This window comes from Monodon monoceros, unplaced genomic scaffold, assembly GCF_005190385.1.
Source record: "Monodon monoceros isolate NGI ecotype Baffin Bay Population unplaced genomic scaffold, NGI_Narwhal_1 Super_Scaffold_12, whole genome shotgun sequence".
Taxonomy (NCBI): Eukaryota; Metazoa; Chordata; class Mammalia; order Artiodactyla; family Monodontidae; genus Monodon; species Monodon monoceros.
This window is the reverse complement of record NW_021703768.1, coordinates 143,128,140-143,148,253: the sequence shown is the minus strand read 5'-3', so window position 1 is coordinate 143,148,253 and position 20,114 is coordinate 143,128,140. Positions and strand designations below refer to the sequence as shown.

The 20,114-nt window shown below is 45.0% G+C and overlaps 1 protein-coding gene across 6 annotated transcripts in view; it reads right to left on the bottom strand.

The window, feature by feature from the left end:
* Window positions 1-20,114, bottom strand: part of TENM2 (teneurin transmembrane protein 2) — a 1,209,082-nt gene that overhangs the window by 159,697 nt on the left and 1,029,271 nt on the right. For all 6 annotated transcript variants that reach the window (XM_029218183.1, XM_029218182.1, XM_029218184.1 and 3 more), the window contains 2 exons: window positions 6,054-6,248; window positions 738-938 (listed from right to left, as the gene is read on the bottom strand). In XM_029218183.1, coding sequence (XP_029074016.1) covers window positions 738-938; window positions 6,054-6,248 — 396 coding nt within the window. The remainder of the gene's footprint in view (window positions 1-737; window positions 939-6,053; window positions 6,249-20,114) is intronic.

Genomic DNA, 20,114 nt, shown 5'->3' with positions numbered 1-20,114 from the left:
ATACCCAAAATAGCCCATTTTAACTGACTCTTCCTTTTTTTTTCCTTCTGGAATGAAATATTCATTTCTTTCCCATTGTAGCAAAGCTTCGCATAGATTCCCTTCCTGATTGCCATGGTAATCTGACAGAAGGGGGCGGAAGGATGATGGCTTGCTTGGATAGGCGCTTGACAGTGTGAACGGAACCATTCTTGGAAAGGTGGAGACTGGCTTGAACTGTTGAACCATTCCATTTTAAGGTCACTAGGGAGGTAAGACACGTACTCTTAATTTTAGGAAAATAAAGGGTACAGTGCCACTTCATTATTTTCCTGTCACTGGAGTATTGCAGAGCTTTATAACATGTTCACCTGGCACCGCGAGGGAGCGTCTTTTCTCCTTTATAGGACATTCCATTCAGTTTGTCTGGGACTGAATTGTTCTGTTTTGTTTTCTGGTACCTTTAGGGAGCGTACATAAGAAAGCTATAATGCAAAGGGAAGCATCCCTCCCGGGCCCCTCATCCATTTGCAGTGATGAAACCAACGAGGCACAAGGACCAAGTGGTGTTTGTTTGTTTGTTCTTTTCTCAAGGATCAAAGACTTCATGACTGAGGATAGAGTAAGAGAGGTACTATGCAACTGACCAAAGTCCCTCCATCCCGAGTGGAAAGAGCAGATTCGCATCTGTTTGGGCTTTTGGAAGGAACACAGGGCATGAGTGTTGGGGAAAGTGAGGAGAAAACCTCTTGGCTTACCGACGGAGCAGTCGGGACCCATCCAGTTGGGATCACAGCTGCAGAGGCCCGTATCGGGGAGGTAAGTGCCATGTCCACTGCACTGGTCTGGGCACTGGACCCTCGCCAGCTCACAGTTGAGGCCACCCCAGCCAGGGCTGCAAAGGCATTCTCCATTTACACAGACCCCATGGCTGGAGCATGTAGGATCCAAGCAATCAACTGAAAAAAAAAACAAAGAGGAAAAGTATTGATCACTCATGGGGGATGGGCCATGAAACACCAGTGGTTCACCAATTCCTACCCGCCTGCAAGCAAATGGAACAGCCCAGGTAGAATACCCATAAAGAATTAAAGACTTTTTATTTGTTAAAACACCAAATCTCAAACTTGAAGAGAATGTAAAGGAAAAAGGGGGATTTCTCAAGCAGAATCAGGAGGAACCAAATGTAGAGATGTATCATCCAACCTTGAGAACCTTGTACTTAGAAGCATTAGTACCTTATTGAACCACATCAGGGCTTCTGAGACTGGACCATGAATGCTGGTGATGTCTCTACGTGTAATACCAAACCCGATCATCCCTCACTTTTGGAGAGAAAAGTAGAGAGGCTCAGTCTAACTTCACTAATACTTGACTACAGAAGGTACCAAAAGATGAAAAAGAAAACCAGTGACACTCATGCATGAGTCACTTTCCTAATTAAGTTTCACTTAGGCTAAGTCTAAAATTAGTTTTCATTCTCTGAGCACACATCCACTGGAAGAAGTTAGTAAATGTGCAGGATAGAAGAGGTGAAGCTGGGTGTGGAAGTGATCCCAAAGGGGTAACCTTCCTACACATAATCTTAGTAAAATGGATGGGTGAGTCTCTGGCTGTGGCACTGACCTCCCCCAAGACTGTTAGGCTTTATCAGGCGAATTAACGGTCAGATTCCAGTCATTGTTGTTCTTGCCAGTTTCATGGTCTGATTGCTTGGCCATCTTAGTAATCAGAGCGGCTATACATCCAGTAGTGACTTGAAGTTTATTACTCTGGAATCCACTCAAAGTGTTCAATCTTCCACTCAGCACTCAGTGGAGAGCAGTGAGCTGCAAAGGCCAGTTCTCAGGACAGGACTTTTTGTATGAGAATGTGACCCCAAACTTTGGACATCCATCCAGCCTAAGGATGGACAAATAGGGCTTTTTAGAGGAAGACCAGCGTCCTTAGGTATTCCTAGAAAATGATGCAGTGGCATTTGAACAGAGGGCACTGCACACCGTGGGGTCTGAGTGGTGAACAGTGGTCTTACGTGAGTCTCAGATGGTGCCTTATGGATCAGAGCAATGGTGGGGGGCGGGGTCTTGTCATCTTATTTGACTAAGACATAAACTTCGCTCACTTTAACAGCTTGGAAATCAGGTCTGTTGGCCTAGATTAAAGCCTTTGCTTCTGCCATCAACTGGGGGCACAGCTTGAGGCAGAAATAAGAATTTTCAGCATTAAGAGATGTTTTTTCAGGATCCCACTTGGACCTTCTCAGGAAGACGTTATTTACGGAAATCAGTTCAAAACTATTTGAGCCATGGGGAAGCAAAAGTTGTCATTGTTTTTTTTTTTTTTTTTTAATCAGGAATACTCTCAAAAAGGTACATTTCAGTGGCTTATTATTAGTTGGAGACATTTATGATGATGTCATTTTCTCTGGTTACAATCACTTTAATGTTGAACTCATTGTCTTGGGGACTATTACTCCTGATGACATGAACCCTTTCTGATATTTTCAAATTTGCTCCATTCAGGAGGGTGGAGCACATCCGATGTAAATGAACTGAAAGATTCAAACACATGGAAGACATTCACAAAGAGGCTGTGCAATGTCTTTAACCTCTCATGCCTCTCACAGTCAAGGGAATACAGTAGGTGCTCAATACATAATTGCTGTGAGGATAAACGGCGGACTTTGCCATAAGCATTTGTTGTTAATGAGACAAATTTCCAGTGTGAAGGACTGACAAGAAATAGAAAAGGGTGCTAACAACGTCTTGCTTTTGGGAAGAATGCTGTGCAATTTGGAATCTGCAAAACATGAACTCATTCATTCAGAATCAATCTTGTCCATATTCTTCTCATAAAAGAAAATCCCAAAGTTCTAGTTTTTCACTCTGTCCCCATTTCAAACACAGCAAAATCTAAATCTACACAAAAATACCTCATGTGCTATGTGCCTCAAAAATCACTCTCCATCTATAATTAGCCACTTAAAATGTTTGGTGAGGTGCCAATAGCTAGGAGTTCTCAAAAAACTGAAAAAAACGATCATATGATCTTTTTCTAAAAGGATGAAATAAAAAGTAATATACCAAAAAAAAAAAAAAAAAAAAAGGAAAAAAATGACACTTTTCTTCCAGATAAATTAGCTTTCGCTTCTCTAGCCTGAATTACAGTATGAAGGAAGGAGGAAAATCCACTGAGATTTATTAGCCCTGGAGTGGAATGTCGTCAAAAGAACCATTTGTTGTATCTAGAAATATGAGATAGGCCTTTCTCAGGTCAGTGAAGCCAGTAAACATGCCCTTTGTGCTCTATAATCATAGCAGCTGATGGAATAACTAAATTCAGACTTTAAGGGGAGCAGTTTCACTATGAATTTTCAATTTGGTTCCAGTTTCATACGATGGTCTCGTGGCCACCTCCTCAGTGTTCCGCAGGCAGGAGGGAGGATGGCATTTTACAAAGCTTTATAAATAGAAACAGTGTTATACTTAAAAGGGGGACAGTGGCCTTTACCAGCTAAGTACCATGTGCCTTATACCACCAGCCCTCTGGCAGCTGAAATCATTAGAACTCATTTAGTCTTGGGCCCTCTGTAGGTTTGACAAAAAAGGGTTGTGAATGCAATTTTTGTCCCTAAGGATAAAAAAGGAGGTCAAGGAGTTTTACAAACAATATGTACTATAACCCCCTGAAGAACCATGAATTACAGTTATGAAGTTAAATGTCATTGAAAAATGACTCAACCATGAAACTGACATGAAAACATGGCTGACTTAAACTAATATGTCAATTCTTCTCTCGTCTCACCTTCCCACTCCCCCAGACATCATCGAGTGAAACCTCACGAATCTGTCCCTTCATTTTCTTGTGCAAATTTGCTAATAGTACAACAATGTTTATGCAGCAGAAATGGAGGATGACAACTATTGATTTCGTGGCCATGGCCATTTCAGGTAAACTGAACGTTATGACTATGATGAATAGCAGAAAGAAAAAAGCCAAATGGAAGAAAAAAGGCTGATCCAGGCCTTCTGACTCCATTTCCTGTTTTGAAAACAGCATATGCATCATCTCGGTTCATTCTTTTGGGGTAGCAGAAATCAACGGAGGCGATTTCATCCTTTCATAATGATCCACGTGGCTTCCTTGTTTTGTTGGACGCTTAATTCATTCTGAACATTTAAATGAGACCAGGTGGGAGAGTGAGAAAGTTGAGAGAGTACTTGAAATCCCACTCATACAGATATGCACAATCTTGACTGGACAGAAAAAATTCTAAGATGGGCAACACCATTGCTCTATCACTATCCTCTTGCCAAATGAGGTACATGCAAAAGGTCGTGTTAACCTTGCTTGTCATATGGTTGGCCTCTCCCATGTCTTCAGCCAATGCAGCTTTGCCTCCTGCAGTCCATTTATCTTTAAGAACTTTAACCTTTCCAACAGGGTTATTAAATCAGCACTTCCTCCATCCAAGCTCCCAATTTGGTTTTATGATGCAGATGGAGGGAGGGAGGCTACCTTTTATTTATTTATTTATTATTTTTATTTTTTTTTGTGGTACGCGGGCCTCTCACTGTTGTGGCCTCTCCTGTTGCGGAGCACAGGCTCTGGACGCGCAGGCTCAGTAACTGTGGCTCACGGGCCCAGCCGCGGTGGGGTCCTGCCGGACCGGGGCACGAACCCGCGTCCCCTGCATCGGCAGGCGGACTCTCAACCACTGCGCCAACAGGGAAGCCCCTACCTTTTATTATAGAGGAAAAATAGAGAGAGAGTTGAGCAAATGAGGATCTGGGGGTGGGGTCACACTTCTGGGCCCCATTAAGGGCACTAGCAGTGATGTATTGGAAAATCTTAGAAGAATAATGTCACAGAAGCTGAGTCTTTGTGGAAATAGTTCTAAAAACTATGAAATGGGAGAAGTCACAAGGGGAGCTTCCGTGTGGGTATCTAAGGGAAAGCCACTGTCATTACTTTGCAGTGAGGGCTGTAATGACTGAGCCAATTCAAAGGGAGGGGAGCAGGCGAGAGATGGAGAGAACCTAGGTTTTTACCTTCCTACTAACTGTGGTTGATTCTTTATAAGGGGAAAAGCAATAGGTGGGCAACTAAAACCATACTCTGGAAGGGCAAATACAGAGGGGGAAGGCTGACAGGCAGCCTGGCCGAGTTCCAGTGCCTTACAGGTCCCGACACCTTGCTACCAAATGACTTCCAGGAGCACTAACCAGAGCAACTAGGACTAGTTAGAGCTGGTTTCCGAACACCTCCGGAGAGGTGCTCTTTCCCTGTATTCCTGTACTTCCTCCCCCAAACCACCCCCCCCCCCCCCCCCCAGCTTCCGATCAGGCTTGGTTTGCCCATGTGTGCTAGCGACCACTTCAAAGCATGCTACAGTGAGCTCTTCAGGACTCATCAAATCCCAGCCCTCTCGCCGCACGCCCACTCTCCTCTAAGTCTCTGTGACTGTAGGTAACCAGGATCATTTGCCCTACATGGTGTCTCTAAATGACACAGGTACCTATAGTCTTTCAAGCCTGACTGCCTTCTATTGATATTAATTTTTGCAGAAATATTTACACAGACACATGTGGCTCTGAGATTACCAGGAACAGCTTTAAGGAAAAACAAAATAAAAAGAAGAGAAAACAGCTTTGGGGAAGGGAGGAGGATTAAGGATTCTTGTGTCTTTTTTTCTGGATACCATAATTCCCAATTCAGAGGACTTTAAATAAAGCAGAAAAAAAGAGGAAGATGGGGAAGGGGAAGGAAGGAAAAGGAAAAGGAAGAGCAGGAAGGGGAGGAGAAGCAGAGGGAGACAGAAGGCAGAAAACAAAGGAGAAAAAGCAAAGGAGCTAATTAACATAAAGAAGGGGAAAACAAAACATGTCTTCCAGAGTCAGCTGAGCAAGCCTTCTCTCTTACGTTCTACAGCTTAAGAAGTTCATCACAGCCGAGGGGTTTGAAGGGCAAAATGTTGAAGCTTCCTTTGCACAACACTGGGCTCACTAGCAAAGGTCCAGGCCTGCAAACGCCTCCCGCCCCCGTGGCTGCCCAGCCCGCCCCTTGGCGCTTACCTTCCTCGCAGTGCTTGCCTTTGAAGCCGGCAGAGCAGACACAGTTGCCATCGATGCAGGAGCCGTGGCCCCCGCAGGAAGGATCGATGCACTGATTCAAGGGCACATCGCACTCCGCGCCTTTCCAGCCGCTGTAGCACTGGCATGTCCCTTTAGAGTACTGTCCATTCCCGCTGCACAGGACGGGGCAGGCGGCTGCAAAGAGCAAAGACAGAGCACCGGGTCACAGAGGATGGGGCTGGGGACAGCGCCTGAAGGGCTGTGTCCGTCTAAGGAGGCTGAGCCTGCCGGGCATCTCGGCTTTGCTTGCAGTGCTCTTGGCTGGGGACTTGGGCCACGGAGGTGCAGAGCCATCTTCAGATAAACAATGACCACCACAACAAAAATGCTACTAATAACAACGAATAAGAACCTACTGCATAGCACAGGGAACTCTCCTCAATACTCTGTAATGACCTGTATGGGAAAAGAATCTAAAAAAGAGTGGATATAGGCATATGTATAACTGATTCACTTTGCTGTACAGCAGAAGCTAACACAACATTGGAAATCAACTATACGCCAATAAAAATGAATTTAAAAAATGCTACTAATAACAGCAGTTACCACCAACTGAATGCTTATTATATGCTGGGCACGGCATAGGATCCTTCACGCGCAATTTACTGCTGAATCATCGTGATCACCCAACGAGGTGGGAGGCTAGAATCACGCTCCCATTTTATAGCTGAGGCTCAGATTGGTGAAATTACTTTGCTGGAAATCACAAAGGTCACGAGTAGGGGGGCCCCACTGGAAACCAGGTTGCCTGGACTCTAAGCTGTGCCTTTAACTAAGCTGCATGGACATGCGTGTTGCTGCTGTCAGTAATGCGGATCAGAACCCATTTTGCTGAATATTTTACCCTCAGATTAGTCAACTCCTACTCCTGATGTTTATGTTCATTAAAAAGGAAGGGGAGGGCTTCCCTGGTGGTGCAGTGGTTGAGAGTCCGCCTGCCGATGCAGGGGACACGGGTCCGTGCCCCGGTCCGGGAGGATCCCACATGCCGCGGAGCGGCTGGGCCCGTGAGCCATGGCCGCTGAGCCTGCGCGTCCGGAGCCTGTGCTCCGCAACGGGAGAGGCCACAGCAGTGAGAGGCCCGCGTACCGCAAAAAAAAAAAAAAAAAAAAAATAAGGAAGGGGAGGGCAGGTTGAAGACATGAAACCTCTAGCAGTTCATGTCAGCAGGGACCCTCTTGCCTCTGTTGATAGGAAGAAGGCTGACAATCTGGGGATGGTCTGGTATGAATTGCCAACAGTTCTTACCAGTTTGGCCTCAACCGTGCCAATACTGCCCATTTGGAGGTCATCAAGAGTGAGATTTTAGTGGTCACCTTCAGACTTTGGACTTTTCACTTCAGGATCAGTTTGTAAAGAGCCTGAATTTCCAACCTGGCTTCCACCATGAGCCTAAAATGAGGGCATGGCTCCAGGCTATGGAACTGGCATTCAGGGACCTTCAGAAATGACCGACAGGGGTGTTTTAACAATTCCTGGTTTACCTGTGATTTGGAATGCACAGGCTCCAAGAATTCTACCGGTACATGTGTGCCTGCAACTGGCACACATGTACCTGTAGAAGACTTAGAATGGTCTCCCCATCCCCTGACGCGATTACATACCTAATTAGATCGCTCCTTAGTAAAGGCCCCATCCACCTTACCGTGCCCCTTTTGTTGTCATGTTCTATTTAGTTTTTATAGTAATTAATTCTCCTTCCGTGTCTAATTTCCCCAAGATACAGTAAGCTACTCAAGGACAAGACTATGTTTATCACTGTTGATTTCCTTCCAGTGTTGCATTCATCAATGTTGGCTTGATTGAGTAAATATGTCTGTTATGTTCCTGACATTCAGGGACTCCCAAGTGGTGCGCGTGTGGGCAAGCACAAAATGGCCATTTATGAAAGGTGTGGAAAGAACAATTTCTAGAGTGGACCTCATGTTGTACATACAATGCCTTTTTCTCGTGAACTGTGTGTGTTGACTGTAATTGACCCTAATTGTAAACTGACATGAAACAAAAACATCTCAACAGCTGACATATGATCGAGGGGCTATCCCCACTCCCATATTCCATTTTAGAATAGTTGTACAAACAACCATTTCCAGTAGAATTCTTATCCTTATGAATCTACCAGAGAAGAAGGATGAGATCAAAAGAGAGAACATCAAAGCTACATGTTAAATTTAGATAAACTCTTTCTAAATGTAGGCAGCATGCCTTCTATTTCCAAGAGATTTGAGCAGAGAGATCTGTAGAGCTGCGACCCATGCTGATTGTCTGAGAGAGGGTAGATGAAAGAGTTTTGAACAAGGGTGCCCAAGATTCAGATTAGAGACCGTGCAAATACCAACAAGTATGAGAAACAATGGGCTTTCTCAAAGTACTGAGAGGGCTTCCAGGACAAAGTAAATTGGTTCCATGTCAGTGCCCCATAAGACTCATGCTAAGCTTTAGGTCAGGGAGGGCAAATGAGTGTACATGAGCTACTATTCTCCCTTCCTGCACCTCTGCAGGGGCAGATCATGGCATCTTGTCCTCCTGAGCCTAGGAAGAGCCTAAAAACCTTCAATGTAGCGCCCTGGCTGGGACTTGGGAGCAGGTGGAGGTGGCAAGAGAAAACTCACTTGCCATTTCTGATCTAGGTAACACTTGTGGGATATCTCCTGGTGGGAAGACTAGAATCAGCATCATTTCTTACCGCACTTCTTCCCTTGCACACTCAAACAGGAAAACAGTAAGAAGCGTGGCTACCCATGCCTAGTGATGAGAGCTGCCAAGGGCTGTTTCTGACATGAGGGTTATATATTGAACTTGTCCTGGGTGGCAGAGAAAGTTACATCAAATCACCACCAATGGGCTCCCATTGCACTTTCCTTCCACCCAAAAGGTGGAAGAGGGTAGAACGTAAGGAGGAAACAATTATTGTCTTTATTAATTGATAAAATACAGTTAGGATTATTTACTTTATTCATATTGTAACTGTTTTTCTTCTGTATAGACTCCAAGTGGTGAAAAAAATGGGATTGTCTAGAAGGTAAGAATGGATTTTATTTAAAACCAGGTGCCTGGGAAGTCAAATTTAAAATATGACCTACTTAAATTACTCAGGGAAAAAAAAGGTAGAGAATAGTCAGGTCAGGGAGGTCTCCACATTCTAAATGCAGCCTTCCTTCAATATGTTTGCTGTATGCTCACCAGGAGGGTGGTAGAAAATGAAAAACACTGTGATGTTCTCCAGAAAGCAGGGCGCTTGACAGGTTCTGCTGATGTCACATAACAAAAGCAGAAGGCAGGTTAAAGAAGAACGACGCTCTCTCGTAACCCATTTACCATGGGACAGAGGGCAAGTGTCAGATGAGCGCCTTCCAGTGGTCACTGGGCTGACCTGCACGGAGAACTCCTTCCCTCAGGGTAACTGACTCATCCTCAGACACAACTCAACCCAGAGCATCACAGTATGTAAGGCTCAGCTTGGTTCTCATGTGAGAGGCTGCGTGAGGTGGGGACCTCCTGCATTAATAACTTTTCTTATAGTTTTACTATCACTAAATCTACAAGATTTTTTTTTTAATGACAGGTTATAGGACAAACAATTCTGACTGCACCTGCCTGGAAGTGATATGGAACACAGGTGGAAAGAATAAGGGTTTCGATGCCAGAATGACCTGGGTTCAAATCCTGACCCATCACTTACCAGCCCTGGGATTTTGACAAGATCACTGTACTTCTCTGAGACCCACTTTCCCCATCAAAAAATTCTCTCTCAGAGGTGATGGGAACATTAAGTGTGCTAAAATGCCTGAGGACTCAAAACAGTAGCTGACACCTGGTTTGTAATTAACGGATGTTCCCTTACGAAATTCCAAACTGAATCTCCAGACTGACTTCAAGGGTTAATAAAATTAAAAATGCAGTAGGTCTCAAAGGCACACACACACGACCACCACCACAGAAAGACATCATCTTTTTCTTCCCCTAGTCTTCTCTGGTTGTGGGAGGGAGATGGTTCTGGAATCACATGTGGAAAGTTTTATGTCCCCGTCTCTCTCCCCTGTTCCTAAGGCTTTCCAGGAGCACAGCATTGTACATTCAACTTCCTATTTAAAATTAATTAAAATGTTTGCACAAAGTCACTATTCCTGTTTTACTAAATCTAGTGAATGGAGGCTCTAAGACTTGCGCAGAAGAAAAATATACCACTGCCACTAAGGACTGACAAGTTAACAGGCTTTAGATTCATCTAAATGGTGTAAAGCCCATTTTAATGATCAAGCTGCGGCTTTTTTTTTTTTCTCCCCCCCAAAGTTCTCTGTAAGGGATGAAATGGATTGTCAGTGTTATTTACTCAGCGGGAAGTAACAGGACAAGCCACCTGTGTCTGCTGCTTTAAGTTAAAGGGGTCCCACCTACTTGGAGCTTACAGTACAGATACTACCTGGAGAGAAGGTAGAGGGGGTTGAGGAGGCCCAGCCAGCCAGCCAGCCAGCCAGCCAGACAGAGGGAAAAATGCCTGCAACTTGACAAGTCATTTGTGGGCTGGGCTAGATATGCGGAGGGACTTTCAAACAATGTGTCTTTTTAAAAGTAGGGTTGCCATATGATTCTGCGATCCCACTTCTGGGCATATATCCAGACACAACTATAATTTGAAAAGATACACGCACCCCAATATTCATAGCAGCACTATTTACAATAGCCAAGACATGGAAACCACCTAAATGTCCCTCAACTGATGAATGGATGCAGAAGATGTGGTTCATGTATACAGTGGAATATTACTCAGCCACAGAAAGAATGAAATAATGCCATTTGCAGCAACACGGACGGACCTAGAGATTATCATACTAAGTGAAGTAAGCCAGACAGAGAAAGACAAATACCACATGATATCACTTATACGTGGAATCTAAAACATGACACAAATGAACTTATTTACAGATCAGAAACAGACTCACAGACGCAGAGAACAGACTTGTGGTTGCCAAGGGGGAGGGGAGTGGAGGAGGGACGAACTGGGAGTTTGGGATTAGCAGATGCAAACTATTTTATATAGAATGGATAAACAACAAGGTCCTACTGTATAGCACAGGGAACCATATTCAGTATCCCCTGATAAGCCATAATGGAAAAGAGTATGAAAAAGAATATATACATGTATAACTGAATCACTTTGCTGTACAGCAGAAATTAACACAACATCGTAACTCAACTACACTTCAATAAAATTAAAAGACAGAAAACAAATAAGGTGTCTTTTAAAAATGATTCGAAATCTGATAGAAAACCCTTCTGGAAAAGAGAACTGAGAATACTTGAACCTAGTACTCTGGGTAAAGTGTCAAAATCATACTAACAATTGGTTGCCTCACATCCCCGTTAGTCAATGAACACTTATGAAGAAGCTAATGTGTGCTAGTAGCTGGGTTAGGTGGTGGGGAAAAGGGACAGAGAAACAAAGATGCCTTGAGTCTCCTGAAGCAGTTGAGGATATAATATTTGGATCGTGGAGGTGAGGCAAAGCAAGTTCAGTGTCCTCGAAACCAAAACTGGTGTCCCATCGTCTTTCGAGACTGCGGACGTAGCTTGGTGCTAAGCCGAAGTCACGAAAGGCGAGCTTTGCTTCTTGCTCCATCCTTGCAATTGACAGTCTGTGGGGCTGGCCTGAAAGTGCGTTTGGGTTTTTCCGTAACATCTTACAGTGCGGTGTTAGGCACCGTATTTGGCAGACAATAAAGTCTGACCTCTACTGCGCACTATACTCAGAAATAAATCCGATACAGATTAAAGATCCAAATAGAAAAATAAACTACAACAGTATTAGAAAAAATATTGAAGACTAATTTTATTTTCTTGAGAGTGGGATATATAAAAAAGACATCAATTCCAGAAACCAAGAAGATCAGATTTGATCACTTAAAATTTAAATCTTCTACATGATAAAGAAACACCCTAAACAAAACTGAGGGATGAGCAACATTGGGAAAAAATATCTTCTAACATATTTCACAGAATAATGTTTGATGTATGAAATACACAAAGAGCTCTTACAAATCAATAAAAACAGACAAACGAAAACCTGGGCAAAGGACATATAAATATAATTTTACACTGCCAATAAAAGTATGCAAAGATTCTCAGCTTCATTAGCCATTAAATAAGTATAGATAAAAAAATGAGAAATAATCCTTGACTTAGATTTAAAAAGATCTATAGGCTTTTATATACAGAATGGATAAACAAGGTCCTACTGTATAGCACAGAGAACTATACTCAATATCCTATGATAAACCATAATGGAAAAGAATATAAATAAAGAATGTATATATATATGTACAACTGAATCACTTTGCTGTACAACGGAAATTAACGCAACAATGTAAATCAACGGTACTTCAATTAAAAAATTAAACAAAAAAACAACAAAACAAATCTAAAAGACTGATAACCCTCAACACTGCCATGGCTGAGGGGAAACGGGCTCTGTCACGGTGGGTAGGGGCAGAAATCCAAACTAGTTTCTAGGGGGATCACTTGTCCCTATCTGAAGAGCTGTCTGGCATCCCATGCCCAACGGTGAAGCCTCTCGACGCTGGTGCCTCAGTTTTCCCTCCCTATTCAATGGTCAGGACAAGAAAGGACTGTTTTTTGTAGGAAGAGTGAGGAGGCTGGAAAGCAGAACTAAGGAGCAATGACGAAAGTATAAATGCAAAGATCACCAGGCATTCTGTTCACGATGATTGCCTCTGACCAGAACAGCCACCCACCACCTTCCTGCCTGGACCACTCAGACACTCTAGTTGGTCTCGGGGGGAGTGGGACAAGATCCAGCAGGCGCCCCGTGAAGAGAGGAAAGCAAAGGATGCTTCTGACAGACGGGGGCACAGTCCCTGGCTCAGAGGGCCAAAGTTCAGGTGCACCCACTTCCTCATTCCCGTTCTGTCAGATGGCATATTAATAAGCCAGGAAGTGATTCAGGGAAGAATTTCCACAAGGACGAAAAACTCATCAGGTACGTCAGATCTCTGACATTCAGGAGCCATGTGGGGAAAGAAGCACGGGCTGACTTAAGCACGAAAGTATGGATGCTTTAATTAATCCGGGGTGAATTTAATTGCTTTAGTTAAGTGGAAATCGGGTTAAAAATGATGCAGAGCATGCTGGGGTGTGTTAAAAACATGACATATGAGTTGGATGAATCGATAAATTAAAAGTGCACAGATGTTTTAATTAAACCCAGGGAAGTTAACGAAGATCGCAAGAGACTTTTAAGCCTATGATTAATTCAACTCATTTAAAATACCTGTAGAGATATGGGGATGCCTCCATTTTGAGAGTTATAAAAGTTCTCAATCGATAAGTGCTTAAGCTGTTCTTAAAAAAGTTTAAGTTTGTGTGTGTGTGTGTGTGTGTGTGTGTGTGTGTGTGACTGAACAGCATTAATTATATAATGAATATTTAAAATGTTCAGGGTACACAGTAAGCTTTTTGCAGCTCAAGTCCAGATTGAAGTAGCTTTTCATTCTTATTATGCTTTAAGCATTGAGACCAGCTTGCAAATTATTTGGTGTCTCGTTATCCACAAGAGTGGGAGCTCCCCCAAGACATGAAGGTCTGTTTATTCACTGCCGTCTCCCCAGCAGGTAGAACAATACCAGGCAGTGTAGGCTTATGAGTTAGCCCGAATTTCCCTTCGTTTTTACCAGCTGTGTAACTATGGACACTATTTTTCACCTCAGTTTCCTTATCTTTAAAATGGGACAAAAATTCTGGATGAAAAACCCATGGTGTTTTTAAGAGGATGAAATGAAATAATGTCTGTGAAGTGCCATGTACAATGCCTGGCACATAATAAGAAATCTATAGATTTGATTCTATTATCATTATTTTTATTAGGAGAAAATTGTTCCAAATCATCACATCATAAAGAGACGAGGGGGGAAACACTCTCTTTCCCAGCACCCATCCCAGCTGACCTCTCTAAAGACTGGTTTTTTTCCCCAATACGGAAGTTGTTTTTCTAAAACTGGAGTACTTCCCCACCTCTGTACGCATCACACCTACAGCAAGTTTCTCCGGGGTTAGGCACTCTGCTTTGTAAGACTGTTCCGCAACTTATCTAGTAGTTTAAAAGGGAAACAAGAAGTTTTTAGTCTCAGAAGCGATTTGACTTGGGGGAGGGCTGACCGAGGTAGGTCCTGCCAAGTGATTTATGTTTGGTGATGCAACAAGCCTGGGAAACAGCGGGAGTGGCCACGTTCTAGAGGCATGGACTCACATGAGGGGACCAAATAAAGGGCACTGCAGCTTCCAAACTGGGGAGGCAGGCATCCTCCACACCTGCTTGGCAAGCTGGGGGGAAGTAAGATAAAAGCGGTAATGCTGCTGCCGTTCAGATCTCTCTGGGCCACATGAGCAGAGTCCAAGGGCAACGTCATCCAGACTCAGACTTGGATGCGCGCATAAGTCATTTGGGGATGCCGTGAGAGTGAGATTCTGATCCAGAGGGTCTGGCGTGGGGCCTGAGGGTTTGGATATCTAACAAGCACTCCGGGCTGATGCTAGCACCCCAGACCTACTGAATCAGGAACTTTGGGGGGCGGGTGGGGAGAAGCCAGCAAGCTGTGAGTTAACAGGTGATTCTGATACATAGGGTTCTAAAGCCATACCTGGGCTAGTACCTTAACTTCTCTGGGCCTCAGTTTCCTTAGCTGTGAAATGGGGATGATAACGATGCAGGATGTGAGGATGACACAAGATCACTCTGGTTAAACCCTTTGCACAGGGCCCGTCACACACTTTGTGCTGAATATGTGCAGAGGTGCCTTCGCCAAGTGTGGAGACACTTTCTGCAAAGCACGAACCAAGGGCTTGGCTTCAAACCCCACCTCCTGGGTTCTTGCTGCCAAGGAATTCCTGCACGTTTTCTCAGGTCAAGGGTGGGACGAAGGAGAGGTGGGATTCAGCCTCGAACTGCAATGGATCGTGGAATGGCTCCTGTGGGCAGCAGCCATGGCCCCTGGCCTGTCTGCATTACAGGAGATTGCGGGGAGCAGCTGGGGTGGCAGAGGAAGACAGGTGTGAAAGATGGAGGGTCTGAAGGAACATCCTAGGTGGTTCCAGGAAGGACAGGTGGGATCTGATCATCTTTCACTGAGAGAGGTGAGGCCAGCTGTGAAAGGGGAAAGTGGCTTCTTTGCAAAGGATGCTCTGAGGAAAGCATTTCTCGGGTTGTGGAGAGGACCCCTACACCTTTGCAAAGGAGGCTCTGAGGAAAGCATTTCTCGGGTGGTGGGGATGAAAGGGCTTGTCATCTCTCTCCTGAGCGCAGACATCCACTAAGGGGAGGAACTGAGGGGGAGACGGGAAAGCAGTGGGGTGGGGGGCGGGCAGTGGAGCCAGCCAGGAGAGTCAGGTGGCTGCGCTGTCTGTGAGGGCTTTGAGAGTGAGTGGTCACTGCCCCCCTTTTAGGGGATCTTCCTGCCAAGTTAGGAAAACCAAGTTAGGGCCATAAGCCTCAGAGTCAGACAGACATGGCCTCAAAATCTAGCCTGCAGTGTGGCCTTCGGCAAGTAGCCTATTTTCTCTAAGTCTCTGTTTCTCCTGTAAAATAGGGATAATAACAATGATTTCAAAGGCTTGTGAAGATTAATGCTGGCTAATGTTTATGGAGCATTTAATACGTGCCGAGCATGGTTCTACATGCTTTACACGCATTTACTTTTTAGTCCTCACGGCAATCCATCAGGTGGTACTGCTACTGCCCCCATTTTATGGATGAGACAACAAAGGCCCAGAGAGGTTAAGTAATTTTCTAAAATGGGAGCAGTTAACTAGAGGAGCATGGATTCAAACCTAGCCAATTCAAACTCTGCAGCTTCCATTCTTCATAGCTTTGTCCTTCTGAGAGGATGCAGGTAAACTGCAGAACAAATGGTATTTCTTTTCTGTAAACTGTTGCTCCTTCCTCCTTTACTTCATTCCTCCATTTCCCCTCCCTCACTTGCTCTCTCCCTTCCTTCATTGAAATTTGTGTCTCGGTGTTGGCTGACTTATCCCTGTGTGACTAATCCAACAAATTTGAATCTTGTTTCCTAGCATTCACTTTGTCTTGTACATTTCCCAGCAATGTTTTCATCTGTATGATCTTTGACCCCTAAATTCAAGCCCCTAGACATTTAGAGAGCACTTACTATCTCCTGGGTGCCAAACTAGGTGCAGGGAGATACAAAGAAAACGGCTGGAAGCTTGTGATCCAGTGGGAGAAACCGATGTCCCCCCCCAGCTAGAACATGGCACGGGATGAAGGGCCACTGCTAAGGTGTCGCCAAGTCCTGTGTGACTGCAGGGTTCCCTCTGTGGGTGCATCAGGGAGGTGGTGACCTGGGAGCTTGGTCCTCAAGGACCAGCAGCAGTTTGATAGGAAAGTTTGGGAAGGATGAGAACATTCCAGCCAAGAAAATGGCATGAGTAGAGAGGAAGAAGCAGGGCCGTGGTGTCTATGAGGGACAAGTAGCTGGAATCTATGGTGTATGGGACTTAGTGGGAGATGGTGCCAAAGGAGCTCAGATCATGGAAGACCCTGAACCTCATTCTAAGAAATATGTTATTTATTCTCAGCCTATGGCCCCTGACCACCAGCATCAGGGCCCTACTGGAGGATAATTAAAAATGTGCATGAGCCTGAGCTACACACCAGTCCTACTGCTTCAGAACCGGCTGGCATGGGGGAAGAGCCTGGGAGTATGCATTTATAACAATCTCCCCAGCTAAATGTCTTTAAACCAAAGATTGACAACCATTGTGGGAGGCAACTGGGAGCCACTGTAGGTGTTTGGGGAGAGCAGTGTCATGCTCCTAAGAGCTCTGGGAGAACGCCACTGGTGGTGAGTAGGAGAAATGCCATCAGGGAGAGCTGGTGGCCAAGTGAACAGGGCAGTGGCTGTGAGGATAGGAGAACAATGGGTTGAAGGTCGATGAAATAGGAGTTGGCAAATGATAAGATGAGGGAGGTGATAGGATGTCCCAGCTTGTGGGGCTGGGAGGACAGTGGCTCAGAGCAACAGGCTCCGATGTCAGACAGACTTTGTTTCAAATGCCTGCTTTGCCACGCTCTACCTGGTAAACCCTAGTTTCCTCTCCTTAAGCTTTCTGGGGTTCAAACCCAAATCCTAGTGTGCAACTGCCACACAAACTTGCAAAGCACGTCTTCCTTACACCTCACATCTTCTGAGGTGAATCCATCTCATGGCTGGTCTAGCGTTAAGAGGGCAGGCCAAACTGCTTGGTTTGAATCCTAGTAATACCGCTTCTGAGCTGAGTGATTTTGAGCATGTCACTGAACCTCTCTGTGTTTCATTTTCCGCCTCCGTCAAAGGGGATCATAGTCATCTATAAAATAGGACAATTAATGATTCAGTGAGATAATTATGCAGTGGCTCGGTGCAGTGGTTGGCTCATAGTAAAAACTCGATACATGTCAGCAACGATGGCGACGATGACGATGATTTGACTTTTGTGCTAGCACTTGGCCGAGAAGGACTGAGTAGTGGGTACGTTTGCCAGGTAATGGGAGAAAACTGGCAAGATCCCCATTCTGTCTTTTCAAGGCTCCACACAAACCGGGTAGGAGCGGAGACCAACCCCCCCAGAAAGAAGACTTCACGTTCCCGTGGCCGTGGCATTTCTGGGCCGCCCCTGACAGCTGATCAGCAGCGGGCACTGTCGTTTCTAATCGCTATTAAACACGGATTACCGAACGAGGAAGGCTCTGGTGTGTTAAGTTTCTACTGCAGGTTGGGGCCTTAAGCTCAGCACCAAGTGTGCCATCTGAGAAGCCAGTGTCAAAACAAGATCGTCAGAAGCCTTGGATGTCTTCTGAAAGGCAAAGCTGCTTTACACGCGACCCAAGGAAGCATCTTAAGTCACTGAGAGACCTTTCAATAAAAGTCAATGAAAGAAAAAGGAATCGGAGTTAAAAAGCATCTAGCCCACAGCAAATAGCATAGAAGTATAGTAATGAGAAAGTCATGCAAGGGGATTAGTAATAACAGAAAAAAACATAAACTAAACAATAACTGAATCATGAGCACGGTTCTAGCTGGACAAGAGGGGCACCTGATGGAAAATGGTACGAGTTATAGGGAAAGAAATGCCATCTCTCCTCAGGCTCTGAATCTGAACAGATTGTTTATTGCATTAAACAATTAATGAAATTCTATGCTAGAAGACACTATTTAGTGTAGCTCCTTTACTAGACTCTCCCCCCGTGGAATTTTCTTCACGTTCCCCGATTCTAATTGACTATTTTCATAGATCCACACTTCGTTGCTTCATGAGCTTCCTTATCGTCTCCTTAATAACATCTATAATAGCATTCAGAGCCCACAACCCAGCATTTTGGACTTAGGCTTCCATTTCCCACTTACTTATCACGTGCATCCATCAGACGGGAAGCTCTCAGAAGGCAGGCCCTGGCGTTCTTGCCCATCATTGTATCTCTGGTGCTTAGTGCAGGCATATGATAAGCGTTTGCTGGATGCACGAATAAGTTTGGTCCCCTTGACTGATTTGGAACAAGGTGTTAGAACCCTCATACATTCTTCTGGGGTGAGGGTCAGTTCCACTTTGACATCTGAGCCCCTCGGAGCCCCCGGTTTGGTGGGGGCTGAGGAATGAATGCCCTGCAAATTCATGCCGACTGCTTCCTCCATTCACTGCGGGGATGTCGTCAGATGCCTGATGCAGACTGTCAGGTTTAGCAGGAGACAAGGAGCTGTCGTCTGCACCGCACATCTGAGGGCACGGGAGGTGCAGCACGAGGTCAGGAGAGTAAATCCGTGTTTCTGTCACTCGGACATACACCCGGCCGCTCGGATGTGATGGGAATGTGGCGAACTCTCCCTCTGGCAGGAGGGCCTGAGTGTGCCGGCTGCCTGCAGTAGCAGAAACTGGCAGACCCGAGGCATCCTGGGCACAGCTGGCAGTGCAGGAACAAAGGGGAATGCGAGTTTGTGATGCGGGTGGACCTGGGCTCGGGACCTCCTAAGGGCTTTTATCAAGAAAGAAGGGACATGATTGTGGGCCACGGCCGGGAGATGGCATGCACTGTTCAGGGTAGCAGGGGCCTCGGGACCAGCTGTCTCTCCTCTCTGCACTTGCTAGCTCGATTACCTCACCCTGGCTGCTCCAGGTCACTCCCTGCTAACACCTACGAGCTTCCTGGGCCCAAAAGTTGTTTGTGAGTAGCAATGTGTCATAGTCACTGACAGACTGTGCTGGACCAACGGGATACGGCCACCCAAGCATCTCTGCCTTACGCGTGAGGGGTGAGGGGAAGGTACACACACGCTCACACCCGCAACCACACATACCCTCACACACACAGCCCCATTTGAATCTTTTTCTTGTTAAAGATCAGAAATGCATCTTTGATAGGACTCACTGAGGAGGGCATAGCATCTTGTGAAAAATGCATAACCTCCATCTAATCACGAGTAAACATCAGACAAACCCGCATCCAGGGACAAGCTAAAAAATACCTGACCAGTACTCTTCAAGACGGTCAAGGTCATGAAAGACAAGAAGAGAGAGAGGAGCCCTCGCAGACTGGAGGGGACTAAGGAGACATGACAACTAAACACAATGTGGGATCTGGACCAGAAAAAAAAAGGGCAAAATAGGAAACAAGTCTGTGAATTAGTCAATAGCATCGATCAATGTTAATTTCCTGGTTTCACTAACTGAACTTTGATAATTTAAAATGTTGACATTAGGGGAAGCTGAGTGAACTCTGGGAACTCTATGTGCATTTTTGCAACTTGACTGCAAGACAAAAATGCTTTTAATATAAAAAGCTTAAAATATTGGGGGGGTGATGGTTAAAATAGGATTTATCTCACATTGTTGATATGAGAACAGATAAGATAGTATGTATTATGTACTTACACAATGCCTGGTACATCTTTAATACGTAATAACTATTAGTTGTTGTTAAAACTATCCGAAAAGGAGGCT